This window comes from Theobroma cacao, chromosome 9 (genome assembly GCF_000208745.1).
Source record: "Theobroma cacao cultivar B97-61/B2 chromosome 9, Criollo_cocoa_genome_V2, whole genome shotgun sequence".
In the NCBI taxonomy this organism is placed as follows: domain Eukaryota; kingdom Viridiplantae; phylum Streptophyta; class Magnoliopsida; order Malvales; family Malvaceae; genus Theobroma; species Theobroma cacao.
The window spans coordinates 35,856,486-35,872,169 of NC_030858.1; the positions used below are offsets into that span (position 1 = coordinate 35,856,486).

The following is a 15,684-nucleotide window of genomic DNA, read 5'->3' on the forward strand; positions in this document are numbered from 1 at the left end:
ATCTTTTTACTCTTACGCTACAAAAGTTTTTTTAGGAAGACTTTGAAACTATTGGGTTTTAAGAAAATAGAATATTTTATTTAAATGTTTTTATTATATTCAAATAGCTTAATTTTACTTTAAATGAATGTTGTAGACTTCAAAATTTAATTTAAATCATGAATTATGTGTTTCCACTTACATATTACATTTTTCGGATTTCAAAATTTTAAAAAAAGAAATTGACGAAAATGCCCTGTGAGCTAGAAAATAATATTTTATTGTTTTGAGTTGGAACCAACTTATATTTTCTTGAAATGCGAGATTTATCTAATTGTCGCTCACCGGGAGATGCGGAAGCTGATGCTAGGCCTTGCGGGGTTTCGATCGGCATTCGCGGTAATGAGTGTTATCGGGACGTCGCGGCGGTTGTCACTGGCTCGATGGGAGTTCCGGGTCGTGACAGCTTACTTCTTAAGTAAGGAAGATAAAATGTACCGGTCTCTAAGTATCATTGATGTCTAGTCTCAATGATACATTGACCCAGAACATTTTGAGATTATGCTTTGATGCATAAGGATCTCATAACTGCAACCCATTACAGTTCCCTTGCAAGGCATATTAATCTCATGGACTTCATCCAATCAGACTGATAACTTATTATAATTGATGTCTTATTAATGAAGGAAAACCTTTAATTATTCAACATGAATGATGTTGTTGCATAATTGAAATAAAGCCTTAACCAATCCCAATTGGCTACAGGACTCATCCCAACAATCTCACCATCGCAATTATATAATAATCTCAATTCTAACTATCTAAATTTGATACTATATAGTATCAAAATCTATACGAAACCATTGAAATATAAACAAAAATCTATACTCTTGTTTTCAACTTCAAAAGGCATTGAAACACAAACCAAGTCAATGGCTAATAGCTTCATATATGTCATGCAAAAATAAAAAAATTCTATAATTTTAAAGTTTGAATAGCTTCATTTATGTCATGCCAAAAGATAATTATGCATCTCATGATAACATTCTCATGTTGAAGCTTTTCCTTCTCTTTCTTGGTACTAGTTGCAACATGTTCTTGTGTTAAGTATAGAATATTGAAACAAATATATGCAAAGTGAGTATAGAATATTGAAAAAAATGAAGTAAGATAAAATAATTATTTACTTACAAGTTACATTGAGTTGAGATAGTCCATTGTTAGGGTCTTGGTATAAACTAATTCTTTCTTGATATGGCCATGTTTTTTGTTTTTTTTTGTCTTTGTTGGTTCACCATTTTTCTTCATGATGAAACACAATCTATCATTAAGCCAGATTGCTCTCTTAGTAACAGTACCAATATTAACATATAGAACTAAAAATTTCATATCTAGATACCTTGTTAGGATTTTTACTTGCTGTATAAGTATTAATGTCAACAAGAAGTTGTTCTTTTGGTGTATTTTTGCCCATTGTTCTCCTATTTCGAGGCCTCATTAACTTAATTATGGTTTCAAATTAATGGTTTAGTCACATCAAATTTGATTAACCAAAAAAAAAAAAGAACCTCTGATTTTGAAGTTGTTGTTCAGTTTTGTCTTTGCTTTTTTCCATTTTTTTTTTAAGTTGGAGAGCTGATTTTAGTTGCAAGCCTGGTTTGGGGTTTTGTGCCTTTGGTTATCTCTCCTTTGCTTAGTTTTTTTGAGGTGTATCCAGCTATGTTTTAAAAACAATAATTGTGTGTTAATTCTCTAAATATGGTTAGCCCTAAGCCCAACCAGGGCTGATCACCAAGTTAAAATTGTAGGAACTGTGTGCGTTTTCATCTGGTATTAGATTGCTACACCGGACTCTCTGATACTGAGATCGGAAAAATGAAACTTGAGGAGTGAGGAATGAGTTTTGTTTTGTACATATCAGTAACAATTCTGCTTTAGTATTTTGTTTCTGCACTTGTTTCTATAATTCAATTGAAATTCAGTCATTCATCCCTGAATTCAGTATTAAGAAATTTCTTTAAAATTCAAGTTGTCACAGCCCACATCATAGATGAGAAGAGAACATGTCACGTTTCAAATGGAAATGGCCTCAAGCTTTTTATAATTCTCTAATTCTAGACCAGGTTGCTTTGTATATTTCACTTACGCTCGTTGTGACATGAAATTACATTTATCGTTGGATAATTTGTTCTCAAAAACATAATTGCTCCAACTAAAATCCACTATTTCACAACAAGGAAGAAGAGTAAATGTATGTATTGACAATATTTCTTTTATTTTCTACATAGCTGAAGTTAAGAACTCCTCACAGTCCATACAACAACATGGTACCACACACAATTCGTACAAAACTCTCAGCTGAGAGAGAGACACTCACTTCATAACTCGCAAACTGTTTTGTTTTCCTATTAAAGTAGTTACTTTGAGTAATCTGTCGCAGGAGAGAGAGGCCTTCAAAACTCAACTTCAATTTTTAGCCTGAAATCTCAATTGTCTTAACATCGGGATTTTTCTCCTCCAGTTTTGGAACAGTCACAGTGAGCACTCCATTTTCCATGGAAGCGTTAATCTGATCCATCTTGGCATTCTCAGGCAATCTGAACCTCCTCATGAACTTGCCACTGCTACGTTCCACACGATGCCAAGTGTCGTTCTTGTCTTCCTTCTGTATATTCCTCTCTCCACTTATCTGAAGCACCCTGTCATCTTCAACCTCCACCTTCACTTCTTCTTTCTTAAGCCCTGGAAGATCAGCCTTGAAGACGTGAGCTTCTGGGGTTTCCTTCCAGTCAATCCGGGTGTTGACAAAAGTCGAGGTTTCTGGGGTATGTGTGGTGAGTGAAGGGAAAGGGGAGTCCTTGAAAGGATACCAAAGGTCAAGAGAGAAAGGATTGAAGACGCTGCTCCTTCTGTTGGCAAAAAAACTTGGGATCAACGCCATTACTTTTCCAATATGAAACAATGATCAAGGAAAATTGAATAAGCGAAATTGAAAGTGTTCGATTGCTGATTGCTTCCCAGAATCTGATGCTGCGAAACCAGGACATGTTGGGTATATAAAACAAGCGGAAGAGAAATCTAGCATATTCTCGGACTTTCTCTTTTGGGCCTCGAGAAACTTTCTTTTGCAGAGGCTTGCAAACATTGGCTTCAAATTGAAGCCGAGTCTTATTTCCTAGTATAACTTACTGGCCAACCATAAGAAATTAATTCGTAAATTATTTTACCAGGTCAAACGGTCTATAAAAAGCGGAGAGCAGCCCATTTCAATGTTGAGTGCAAAAAAGTCCAGACCATTCAAGCAATTTCTGGAACATTCACGGATTACAAGTGTGAAGACAAAAAGTTTTCTTGAAGCCCAAAACACAAGTACGAGATAGTACTAGATTCCTCTTTAGCTTCTTATAAATATCCTACTTTAACAGGATCAAGAAATCAGCAACTGAGAGTTCCATATATCAGCAAGACTTCCCATAACATTCAGTACATCATCAATCCTTACTTTTACAAATAACAAAGGAATGGCGATGACTCCAAATTTCTTTGGCAATCGAAGGAGTAGCATATTCGATCCTTGCTTTCTTGACCTTCGGGATCCTTTAAAGGATTTCCCTTTCTCTTCTTCTTCTTCACTCACCACACACACCCCTGAAACCTCTGCTTTTGTCAACACCCGTATCGACTGGAAGGAAACCCCGGAAGCTCACGCATTCAAGGCTGACTTTCCAGGGCTCAAGACAGAAGAAGTCAAAGTTGAGATTGAAGATGACAGGGTGCTCCAAATCAACGGAGAAAGGAATGTTGAGAAGGAAGACAAGAACGATACCTGGCACCGGGTTGAGCGTAGCAGTGGCAAGTTCATGAGGAGGTTCAGGTTGCCGGAGAATGTGAAGATGGATCAGGTTAAGGCTTCCATGGAAAATGGGGTTCTTACTATTACTGTTCCTAAAGAGGAACTGAAGAAACCTGACGTCAAAGCCATTGAGATTTCTGGTTAAAATCTTAAAAACTTTGATGTGCTTTTTCTTTGGGTGCAATTATGTACTTTTGTTTACACCTATTAACACTGTAACCTAATGTTCTTTATTTTAATGTAACTGTGCCTTCGTTTTCTCTTCTTCAATACTCTTTTCAGTTCTGTTTCATCCCCTAACTTTTTAATAGATAAGAATTATTAGATTTCATGTTTTACACTTCCTCCAGTCCCAGTTGGCTGTGGTGTAAAGGTTCTTGATGAATTTAATCATAAGAAAGAGATCTCAATTTCTCATTCAAGTTGAAAAATATTGTACATATGAACACCCAATGAAGGGAACATATCGTTGGACAGAGGGGATGGTGCTATTGAAATCACTGCATATATGCAGAAATCAGACAATGATGCAGTATCAGGATCAAGACCTGCAGAAGAGAAGGCAGTTGACAATAAACCCGGCATTACACAATATGCAGCGGACAAGGCACAGAATGCAGTTGACAGTAGGCAAGGAACTGAACAAAATGTTGTTGATATTGCAATAGTAGTATTACACCATAAATTGTAATAGGAATCATGCAGAAAACAAGAGTGACAGAAGTCTGGAAACGGCAGAACTAGAAGGAGAAATATCATATACAGCACTCTAAGAAGAAAACAATTACACAATCATCACATGTCCAATAATCCAGGAGCAAATTAAGCGTAGTACCATTGGAAGGTTTAGTCAAAGGATCATATTGTAATTAGATTTTGTCTTTCATTGTATACAATACCGTTAGAAGAATTTCCCTAATACAGAGCTTCTTCATCAAATGTACAGTCTATATAAATCTTTATTTCACAAGTTTTAACAAGTGAAATTTCTGATTTTGGCTTGATTTAATCTATACAGGGAAAGACGTAAAGGCATTTAATTTTGGCGTTTGAGTACGTTATTCCAAAATTATTTATTAAAAGCACTATAGTTATATATATAATTATGAAATAATGGCGAGAGAGATATTGAGAATTATACAATTTACTATGATTGATTCAAATATATTTATTCAAATTAGTAATTGATTGTTTCTTAGTTGTATAATGTATTATAATTTTATAATATATTTTTTATAATTAAAGAGATTTTGATGAAAAAAAAGTCAATATTTTGCACCGTCATGACAAACAAAATTGGTAGCAATGCAATTATAGTTATTTGTATGTTAGATCTAATAGATCTTAACCATTAATGATTAATTAATTATTATTAATCAAAACGTTATTTGTTATTTTTTATATTATATGATGTTAGTGTGATAATTACGTGGAAGGTGAAAAATATTTGTTATGTTATAATTTATTATAACATATAAACAAGTCACGTCAATATCATACAATATAAAATGATATGTAACATTTTAATTAACAATAATTAAGTATTAAGTTATTACAATTTATAAACATTTTATTTTTTTTATGTAAAAATCAATTATTGTACAATTTAACATTTTTGTAATTTTTTGAAGAAAAGAGAATTCATGCATGCAAACACACTCAAACTAAAAATGTGAATCACAGATTTAAATGTAAAGAGACAAATAGAAATGAATGAGATGAAAAAAGTATATATTTTAATATACCATTTGTATATTCCAATGAATTATTGATACCAGAAGCATGGGCAATTATTTCCTGAAGTACTATGGCCATAGCAAACTTGTTTTCAATGTTTCTAGAAATCCTTTTAGATCAACTCATTTCAAAGCATAAATTTGATAAACCAAGTGGGCTTTAGGACCAACTTGATGTGGATGTTTGCCAGATGCTATAGGAGTCCAGATCATTCCGGATAATTCTCAAGTATTTGTGAATTACCCAGAATACTTAAGTTTCTTGAGGCCCAAAACACAAGTACGGGAAAGTTCTAGATTCCTGTCTGCTTCCTGAAAATACCAAACATGTCCTTCCGTCACAACATCGAGGAAAGTTACAGGTTCTGAGAGCTCTCATCAGCAATCGAACACATCCAATATCTTTTATCCAGTTCTCCCTCAATCCTTACTTTCATCGAGCAAAAATGGCGATGATCCCAAGTTTCTTTGGCAACCCAAGGAGCTGCATCTTCGATCCTTTCTCTCTCGACGTATGGGATCCTTTCAAGGATTTCCCTTTCTCTTCTTCTTTTTCACTCACCACACACTGAAACCTCTGCTTTTGTCGACACCCGTATCGACTGGAAGGAAACCCCGGAAGCTCACGTATTCAAGGCTGACCTTCCAGGGCTCAAGACAGAAGAAGTAAAAGTCGAGATTGAAGATGACTGGGTGCTCCAAATCAGCGGAGAAAGGAATGTTGAGAAGGAAGACAAGAACGACACCTGGCACCGGATTGAGCGTAGCAGTCGCAAGTTCATGAGGAGGTTGAGGTTGCCGGAGAAAGGGAAGATGGATCAGGTTAAGGCTTCCATGGAAAATGGGGTTCTTACAGTTACCGTCCCTAAGGAGGAAGTGAAGAAACCTGATGTTAAAGCCATTGAGATTTCTAGTTAAAACCGCGGTTGGTTTATATTGAACTTGAGAGTTCTTCTTATATGTTCTGGACTTGTATGTTAAAAACATGAAATTAGATTTCTCAAGGTTTTATTTACTAATGTAAAATGTTCTTTATCAAATTGACAATACTTCCTTTGCGAGCCCATTCAAAGAACTACATTAAGCTTTTTATCTACCAAGTTTAATTAGTAATAAGGGGCACAGATACCATAATATCTTACTGAAAGCACAAGGATCTGAGTTTCAGGTCTTGTAATCAAATGAATATATCTGCTTTGTTAACTCATTCAAAGAACAGCATGAAGAACCGCCCTCCCGTAGACAAAGATCTGCTTTCTCCTTCAAATCCATGGCTTTCTTTCTTATCTCCTCTCCCTCCATATCCACCATTAGTTTTTTTATTGCTCCTTCTATATTCCCTCTCTCCAACTTATTCTGCAATTCCAGGCCTACTCTCCAAACATGACAGATGTAGTTTGAGTTCAAGACTTGGTCTCCAAAGAAAGGCTTGCATAGCATTGGTACCCCTTCACAAATACTCTCAATGGTTGAATTCCATCCACAGTGACTCCAAAATCCGCCCACTGCACAATGCGCCAACACTTCTTTTTGGGGTGCCCATTTCACAATGCAACCTCTTTCTCCCAGACTCTCCTGGAATCCATTTGGCAATGACTCAATCCATTCTGAGCCACGAACAAAACCAGGCCTAATCACCCACAAGAATGGTTGTTTACTGTTAGCTAGACCCCAAGCCGTCTCAATTAGTGCTTGCTCATCAATGCTGGCCAAGCTACCAAAGCTTACATAGATGACAGATTTTGAGGCTTGTTTGTTAAGCCAAGAGATGCAGTTCGCATCTTCCATCAATATTGAGCTGCAGATGGTTGGAGCAAACTTGTGAAACGGTCCTATGGTGAAAATTGGAGCGGGGAAGTATTCTCTGACTTTTGACAGTGCTGCTTGTTCAAGGAAGTGGATAGTGTTCACAATGATAGCTGATGAGCTCTTCGTCCCGTTTGTCATTGCAGCTCTCACCTCTGTCATTGCATCTGTTGGATTCTGTAATAGTAATGCACGCATGTGTTGGAGCTGAAGCGATTGAAGCTCTGGCATTTCGATTTCCGAAATAGAATCTGGAATGTATAATTTAAAGAGTTTAAGGATATCAGGGATGAGTCACCAAGAGTACTTGTGTATTGAATCATATGATTGAATTTGAATAGTTTAACAAGACAGCAGACAAATATGTGTAGTTGCTGTATTGTTGAACTTAAATATGATTTAATTTTTCTCTTCTGTGCAACCTTATTGCAAGACAGAAATAAGTACTTGTGATGCCTTCAGGCTTCTGTTATAATAATATTACAGAAATTATTCCAAATAAATTATTCTTCTGCAGAATTGTGTAAATTTCAATTTCCAACGGTGTATGTAGTCATCATATATTGAGCTTAATGCAGTTAGTAACACAAGGAGAGAAGCGGGGACATCCATTTGTTTATTTTCTCATACAACGAAAAGAAGTATACCTTTCCCATCAAGATGAGGAAAGGCAGGATAGAGTAACAATGTTGCAGCTGCACTTGTACGCACACTTATCCCAGGCAGCTTCAGATCATCAGCAACAGTTTGAGCACAATACATGAGTGTATCATAGAGGATGCCAGCAGCATGATCATGGGAATCTTTCTGATGCAATATCTTTTTCATGCATTGCTGAAATGGTGCTGCACAGTTCTTGTTGAGACTTAGCATGAGACTTGCAATATCTCCATCGGAGACTTCGGATTCCGTTAGCTTATCTGATATTGATATGAAGGTGAATTCAGGGTGGTTCGAAGGGTCAGGAGAGTTCAATTCAGGGTGAACTATAGAGATTGAGAAGCCTTTTGAGTGTAAAATAGTTGCTAGCTGGAGCATGGGAGTTATGTGGCCTTGAAATGGGTACAAAACAAACACTAAATGACCAGACTTCTGTTGTTTCTCCATAGCTTTCTCTCTGAGTTTCGTGCAGCAAGTCTTAGTTTGATTTGCTGCAGCCGCAGGTTAATGGAAAATGAAACCGAAGACTTTTAGGCCATCGGAGCCAAGAGTATAGAAGAATTTAGATAGGATGCTTGGATATTAACAAATAGCGTTTCAACGCATTTAGTCCTGGAACAGGTTTCAGTTAGCAAATCAAATTTGGCAGCTTTCATCAAATGAAAGCTATGGCCTTGGAAGCTTGTACATACCTACCAATTCACTTTATCATTATTGAATGCAAGTTCGAATTTTCTTTCTTCTGACTTTTGGGAGAAAAATAGACCATATGTCCGGGTTCTTTTAACTAGAGAAATTTCTCCTCCAAAGTTCAAAGACTCACCACTCAACCACCCACCCTTTCCACGAAAAATGTAACACACAGAATCTTGGATATTCAGGGGAGGTGCTTTAAGAATTGACATAAATATGAAACACAAGGACGAGATAAGTCCCAGCATTGATGTCCAATCAAAATGGAAAAAGAGAAAAAAATTGCTTTTCTAGCTCTTTAAGTAGTAGAAAAGAAATGAATTCAAGTAAGTTGTCACTTTCCAGAGATTTCATCAATAACCAAATTAATTTTGTTCCTGGTGAAGAATAGCTAATAGTTTCTGCAGATAGAAAAACAACAGTTCACCCTCCCAACTAATAAAACCCAGTTTCTAACCCTGAGCTTGCTTTCTTCTACTTGCCATCCTAGACCTTCTGAACATCCACGAGATGAAGTAAAGAAGGTGTATCCCCACAAGAACAAACATGACCATTGTCACTACATATATGGTGCTAAATTCTATAGGTGCTATGTACAAAATTGTACAGACAAAATCTGCAGACACGGCAAGTACAGCAAGCCGCAACAACAGTTTAAGAGGAAACTGACTAGTGAGCATGAGGATTATGACAACAGAAAGGAAAAATCCTATAGAGCTGAAAAATATAACAAAAAAGAACATCAGTGCATCAGATGCAATGATAGCTATTCCATTTGAATGTATTGGATCTGGATCTTCTTTTGCATTTAATTCTCGATATCCACCTGGAGGGCTAAGAACTGATTGGTAGGTCACGGTAGCAATCAGAACAGCCACCACCATAAGTGAATTTCGCATCTCTGGAGTTGAGTTTTCAATTTCTTGGGTAAAGGTAGACCATATCTTCCAGATAAACAATGATGAAACCTCCGTATATATAAATTTCCAAGGCATCAAAGGGTCACATTTACAGCACAATTTTTCAGCTAGATTGTTTTCAGGAACATGATGACTAGTTGAATTATTTTCTCCAGCTTGATAAGAATCAAAATTTGTTTGTTGGTCAACTTGTTGAGTAGCAACAGTTGAGGTAACAGCTACAATTATATCTTCACTTCTAAATGCCCCTGCTTGTTGAAGCATCTTGCGAATCTTATGATCAATAGGATCATCCAAAATTCGTCCTGAATGGAATAACATATCCAGGGCTGTGTAACCACTTCCATTGTTGGAATTCACTTCTACTTTAAAAATGCTACAAACCCCTTCTTAGTCAAGCAACAGTTTTGCTGCCTGTTGGCCAAAAGAAAACTCCAGTTATTTGCGGATAAGCATCTAATGGTGATCATGTTCATTTCATCAGTTCCATCATTCAGTTTAACAGTATTTATTTTCAAAACATTCTCAGACATTTTTTATCATAAATAAAAGCTTGTCTAAGATGTAGCAATTATCAATCCAAAAAATTGTCATTATCTTGGCATTGCAGCCATAGAGATATCATTTCCGCAGATTCCCAAAGTTTAGTAAAATTATGCTCTGACTTTAATTTCAGATACAACTATCGAAGCACAGAGAAACACACTACAGAAAAAATAAAATCATCAACTTTCCATTTTCTTGCCCAATCTAAGTTCAAGTTCTCCTCCATGGCTAATCATTTCAATTTTAAAAAGAAGATGGTTGAAAAGGTGAGGATAAAGAAGGAAATAAAGAATTCTTACTCGAAGTTGCTTCCTAGCAACTGCAATGTGTAAAATTGTGTTGCCATCATGGTCCTTTGCATTCACAAGCCTCGTTATTTCTTCAGTGTTGATCTCCTTGAGCATTCCCAAAAGTATTTCAAAAGCCTCAACCTGGTTGTTCTTCAATGCAACGTGAAGTGCAGATTCATCTTGATCCGTCCAATCAGCCTTACATTCAGGACAAGTGTTGATCAGAGCCCTCAACACATCTACTCTCCCTGTAATAGCAGCAAAATGGATAGCTGTTCTTCCATCAGCACTCTGTTGTCGACTTAGCTCTTTGTTACTCATCAAAAGCTCTTTCACTATCTCTGTATATCCATTTGCTGAAGCCATGTGAATTGGACTAAACCCGTCCCTGTTGACCCTCTTAGCCAATGCAGGCTTCAAACTCATAATCTCTTTCACAAAATTCACACTTCCAGACGGTGCTGCAATATGCAGGCAAGTCTCTGCTATGCTGTCTAATGAGCCTCGTTCAAGAATGAGTGGATCCTCATTAAGTAGTGAATAAAACGAACTAGTATCTCCTGTTCTAGCAGCTGCATAGAGTCTCAGATCCGTTATTTGTAGTAATGGATGTGATCATATGGTTCATTTCATGCAAAATCATCATTTAAAGGGTAAATAGAGGGAAAGATAAGGAACAAGTCAAGTCAACGGCCGTAGTTAGTGGGATTGACTTCCAATTCAATGACATAGAAGGAAAGGCCAATCTAGCAGGGCCAATTATTGGATCTATGTAGCTATAGCTTGAGACTTGAATGATGATTAATCTAGTCAAGCATCATTGTCGTGAATGAATACAGGAACGTACCAATCATCCCCACCTTGAAAGAAAATGCAGATTGTATAGACTTAAGAGCATACAAATATTAGTAATTGAAGAAGTTTTGAGAAGAAAATTTTCAAGGAAAATAGAAAAAACAAAATGAGAAGAAGACTGAATATCTGGTAATCAAAAGCAACCACAGAATAACGGTTGCATTTTCATTTACATGCTCTCAATACAAAAACTAAGATCTTTAGATTCAGCCTGGGGAGACTAAATCGGAAGAGAATTAGCTGAGCACAGAAAACGATTCATTGTTTTCTGTGCAGTGCCAATGGTAACTAAGTCAACACACCAGACATGGCTGGTAAGCCTTTAATAGAGACACTTAAAACGGCAACACTTATGCGCGCACAAAGAGAAATAAAAGAACTAGGCCTAAACGACACTTGGAGATGTGGTACTACATAAACAAAAACATACAAAACAGCAAGTACATTCTTCATTTCAATACAACTGAAATAAAGACATAAAATGACATAAGGAACAACGTTTAATATTGTTAAACAAAGAAACGGCACAATATAAAACCTTTTCCTTCAAACTTCAGTATTCAGTTGGTTCCTGCCAAGTTATTTACCTGCTTCAAATCACTTTTCAACAGTAATGAACAGAGCATAAGCTATGACTTCAATTCAAGGGCATGTCATTGACTTATGATTTATCTCCATCTCATAATGTAACTAAACTCACAAAATCCGCTTTGTGAACTCATTCGAAGAGCTGTATGAAGTACCGCCCTCTCTGAGACAAATCTCTGCTTTCTTCTTCAAATCCATAGCTTTATTTCTAATCTCCACTCCTTCTATATCCACCATTAGTCTCTTTATAGCTCCTTCTATCTTTCCTCTCTCCAACTCATTATCCAATTCCAGGCCTATTTTCCACACATAACAGATGTACCTCATGTTGAGGAATTGGTCTCCGAAACAAGGCTTGCATAACATTGCTACTCCTTCGGAGACACTCTCAAGTGTAGAATTCCATCCACAGTGAGTCCAAAATCCACCCACTGCATCATGCGCTAACACCTCCCTTTGAGGTGCCCATTTAACAATGCAGCCTCTTTCTCCAACTTTCTCTTGGAAACTCTCTGGCAATAACTCGGTCCCTTCCGAGCCAAGAACCAGACCAGGCCTAATCACCCATAAAAATGGCTGTTCACTGTTGGCCAACCCCCAAGCTATCTCAACAATGTCTTGCTTACTCAAGCTGGCCATGCTTCCAAAGCTGACATAGATAACAGATTTTGGGGCTTGTTTGTCAAGCCAAGAAATGCAGTAAGCATCTTCTTTCAGTAATGAGCTGGAATTGGATGGAGCTAATTTGTGGAAAGGGCCAATAGTGAAAATTGGAGCAGGCGAGTATTCTTTAATCTTTGACAGTGCTGCTTCTTCAAGGAAATCCATTGTGTTTGCAATCATAGCTGATGATCTCTTTGTTGCATTTAACGCTGCAGCTCTCACTTCTGACATGGCGTCTGTTGGATTCTCTGACATAGCTGCAACCATTTGTTTAAGCTGAAGGGGTTGAAGCTCCGGTAATTGGTTTTCAAAGACAGACTCTGTCACATAATTTAAAATGGTATCAAGATATTAGCACCAAGTCAATGCGAAAAAAAAGTTGGTTGATTGATTTCAGATAATTTCATGCAGAGTTTAAGAGCCTATAGCTACAACCAAATACAATTACGTAATCATTCATCTGTTCTTTTATTACAGCAGAATACTTGATGCCTTTAAATTTCTGTTCTTTATTTGTGCATAATTTTCTAGAATCTAATTTCATATGGAATATTTCACCATCATAGAAACTTTTGTTGAAAAACTACTGTAAGGCGAAAAGCAGAAAAATTGAATTGGTCCACACATGCCTTGATCAGGATGAGGAATAACAGCAAAGAGCAGCATTGCTGCAGCAGTGGGACGCATGCTAATCCCTGGCAAACCAAGATCATCAGCAACAGTTTGAGCAAAGTACATGAGAGCATCATATACGATACCAGCAATACGTTCATAGGGATGCATCTCGTCCAAGATTCGCTTCAAGCATTGCTTCAATGGCGCTGCACAGTTCTTGTTGAGAGCCAAAACCAGACTCATAAAATCCCCTGGTGAGAGTGAGACTTTGGACTCAAGTAGCCTATCTGGAATGGATATGAAGGTGAATTGGGGGTGGTTTGAAGGGTTAGGAGAGTTGAATTCAGGGTGAACTATGGTGATTGAGTAACCTTTTGAGTGAAAGATAGTGGCTAGCTGGAGCATAGGGTTTATGTGGCCTTGGAATGGGTATAACACAAGCACCAATCTGCTGGCTTGTTCCCCTAGTTTCTCCATTTCTTTTCCGGTTGAGTTTAGCACCACAAGGCCTCACTTTGTTGAGTTTAAGGAAAACAATGTGAAGATCTGAAGCCAACGGAGCCAATCCGTCTGCATATTTACAGTGGTGGGTGTGTTTTACACGATTCGTCAAGGAACAGCTCTTTGACATCTCAATTTCTGCCTGCACCTAATCTCTTATTGGACTTTTGCTTGGTGGGGATATTTGGTGGCTATTGAGCCACGTCATAAACTGTTGAAAGCTAAAAATTCAAGGATATAAAATCTCATGCATCTGATGAATTGCAATCCAGGGCTCAAAATCCCAGATAAACCAGAGGTGGTTCACTTTTCAAGCTCCACCTATATGAAAATCAAATGTAAAGAATTTTCCAAATTCAAGTTGCCACAAGAGCATGATGCCATGATCATTACTGTGTGTATCTTTGCTACATGAATAGTCGAACAAAACATTTCCCAATAAGACAACAATATTTGTAGAAAGATCTTTTTGACTTTTTTTTCTTTAAGATGAATGAAATGAATAACGATTTTTTTAAAAGAAATATAAATAAAGAAACAAATTATGTTTGATTATATATATCACCTTAACATTATTCATCCCAAAGCTTAGAATTTCGTGGTAAGTAAACCATGTGAAATTCAATGATATGTTTATTTATAGTGTCTTCACCTCTTGTAATCAAAGTAAGATATACCAGAAGACGGCTTGCATTTAGCATAGGTACCCCTTCACAAATACTCTCAAGTGTAGAATTCCATTCACAATGACTCTAATATCTCCCACTGCTCCATAGTTTTGTTGCATAGGGTTAAAAGAAAACAATATATGGTTCAGGTTTGAGTGATCCGAAAAGCTTTGTTTGATCTTGAACCCATGTATATATGTACATTAGTTAATTGACTAGCTAAAACCATCAGGAACTCAGATCAGTTAAAGCTCACATTCGAAATCTTTGTCAAGGAGATGCAGAATTTTCGAAGACTTGAAACCCATCAGCCCTTCTCTATTCCACAAATTTTGTTGTACTACAGATAACAAGATTATAGTAATGTGCAGTACAATGATAATGGGCAAAGCCCACTTCATCATTCACAAAAATCTAGCATTAAAAAATTATTTAAAGATCGTTCTTTATCCCCAGCTCACAACTCTAGTGGGCATTAGGTACATGAAATCTCTTTACACTTGAGATTGCACCATGGCTTTCTTCACATTTACCATCCCAATTGCACCCTTGTCCCCTTAATTAAAACCTCGAAAACTTTAGAGAACAGTGATTACTTAGTGGAGCACTTAATGTACTAAAAGCTAATGGCAGTACAGAGAAATGAATTGTCTGAAGTACGATCAGTCAGCAAAAATCTTTTAATCTCTGATCCCCTTTTAAATTGCATTCAGTGAGTCCAGTAAGGATCATGCAGAAAAGCAAAGCAAGATGAAGATGGGACAAATGACATTCTTTTGGGGGAAGAACACGGAAGATATATTTCCAGGCTGGCCAGGTCGAAGCTTATGCTCCTACTTTTTGGGGCTAATTTGGGTGTTTCTTCTTTCATTGATGGTAGAGCGGCTTTCCCATACCAGGTTCATCAAGCCAGGCAGCAATCATGTCACCGCAGGGCTTCTGCAAACAGTGATGTACGCCATCAGGGTTGCTTTGGCTTACTTGGTGATGCTTGCTGTCATGTCGTTTAACGTTGGTGTTTTTGTAGCTTCTGTTGCTGGGTATGCTGTTGGGTTCTTGGTTTATGGTAGTCGAGTTTTTAGGAAGTCTGAGTTTGGTCCCATCGAGGAACCTGCTGATATTCCCCCTCTGAACTGTTGACAAAGAGAACACTTTTCATCTTATTTGAAAGTTTCTTAACACTCCAGTTTTGTTATCATTTATGCTATATGTGAAAACCATTTCAAATTTAGACAAACATGAAGACTTACAAGTTACAAGCAATCTAATAACTTTGTTTTTTGATAAAGAATTATAGGATTCTGGTCAGAA

General features: G+C 37.0%; 5 protein-coding genes and 1 pseudogene across 6 annotated transcripts; 2 read left to right on the forward strand and 4 right to left on the reverse strand.

The window, feature by feature from the left end:
• LOC18590586 (17.3 kDa class I heat shock protein) lies at positions 2,205 to 3,074 on the reverse strand. The gene has a single exon (XM_007016199.2). It carries the CDS (start codon positions 2,918 to 2,920, stop codon positions 2,453 to 2,455), a length of 468 nt encoding a protein of 155 aa, XP_007016261.2. The 5' UTR covers positions 2,921 to 3,074; the 3' UTR covers positions 2,205 to 2,452.
• On the forward strand, positions 3,419 to 4,124 carry LOC18590587 (17.3 kDa class I heat shock protein). Its single transcript, XM_007016200.2, has one exon. The coding sequence runs from the start codon at positions 3,501 to 3,503 to the stop codon at positions 3,975 to 3,977; it is 477 nt and encodes a 158-aa protein (XP_007016262.2). The 5' UTR covers positions 3,419 to 3,500; the 3' UTR covers positions 3,978 to 4,124.
• Positions 5,822 to 6,617, forward strand: LOC18590588 (annotated as a pseudogene).
• On the reverse strand, positions 6,727 to 8,653 carry LOC18590589 (UDP-glucose iridoid glucosyltransferase). Its single transcript, XM_007016202.2, has 2 exons — positions 8,022 to 8,653; positions 6,727 to 7,625 (listed from the first exon to the last, which is right to left on the reverse strand). Exons 1-2 carry the CDS (start codon positions 8,479 to 8,481, stop codon positions 6,733 to 6,735), a joined length of 1,353 nt encoding a protein of 450 aa, XP_007016264.2. The 5' UTR covers positions 8,482 to 8,653; the 3' UTR covers positions 6,727 to 6,732.
• Positions 9,045 to 11,413, reverse strand: LOC18590590 (ankyrin repeat-containing protein At3g12360). Of its 2 annotated transcripts, none has more exons than XM_018127983.1 (2): positions 10,493 to 11,413; positions 9,045 to 10,061 (listed from the first exon to the last, which is right to left on the reverse strand). In XM_018127983.1, the coding sequence occupies exons 1-2, from the start codon at positions 10,907 to 10,909 to the stop codon at positions 10,038 to 10,040; spliced, it is 441 nt and encodes a 146-aa protein (XP_017983472.1). In that variant the 5' UTR covers positions 10,910 to 11,413; the 3' UTR covers positions 9,045 to 10,037. The 2 variants fall into 2 exon arrangements, with proteins under 2 accessions (XP_017983472.1, XP_017983471.1); XM_018127982.1 differs by having other exon boundaries at positions 10,493 to 11,349.
• Positions 11,464 to 13,860, reverse strand: LOC18590591 (UDP-glucose iridoid glucosyltransferase). Its single transcript, XM_018127981.1, has 2 exons — positions 13,219 to 13,860; positions 11,464 to 12,909 (listed from the first exon to the last, which is right to left on the reverse strand). Exons 1-2 carry the CDS (start codon positions 13,679 to 13,681, stop codon positions 12,035 to 12,037), a joined length of 1,338 nt encoding a protein of 445 aa, XP_017983470.1. The 5' UTR covers positions 13,682 to 13,860; the 3' UTR covers positions 11,464 to 12,034.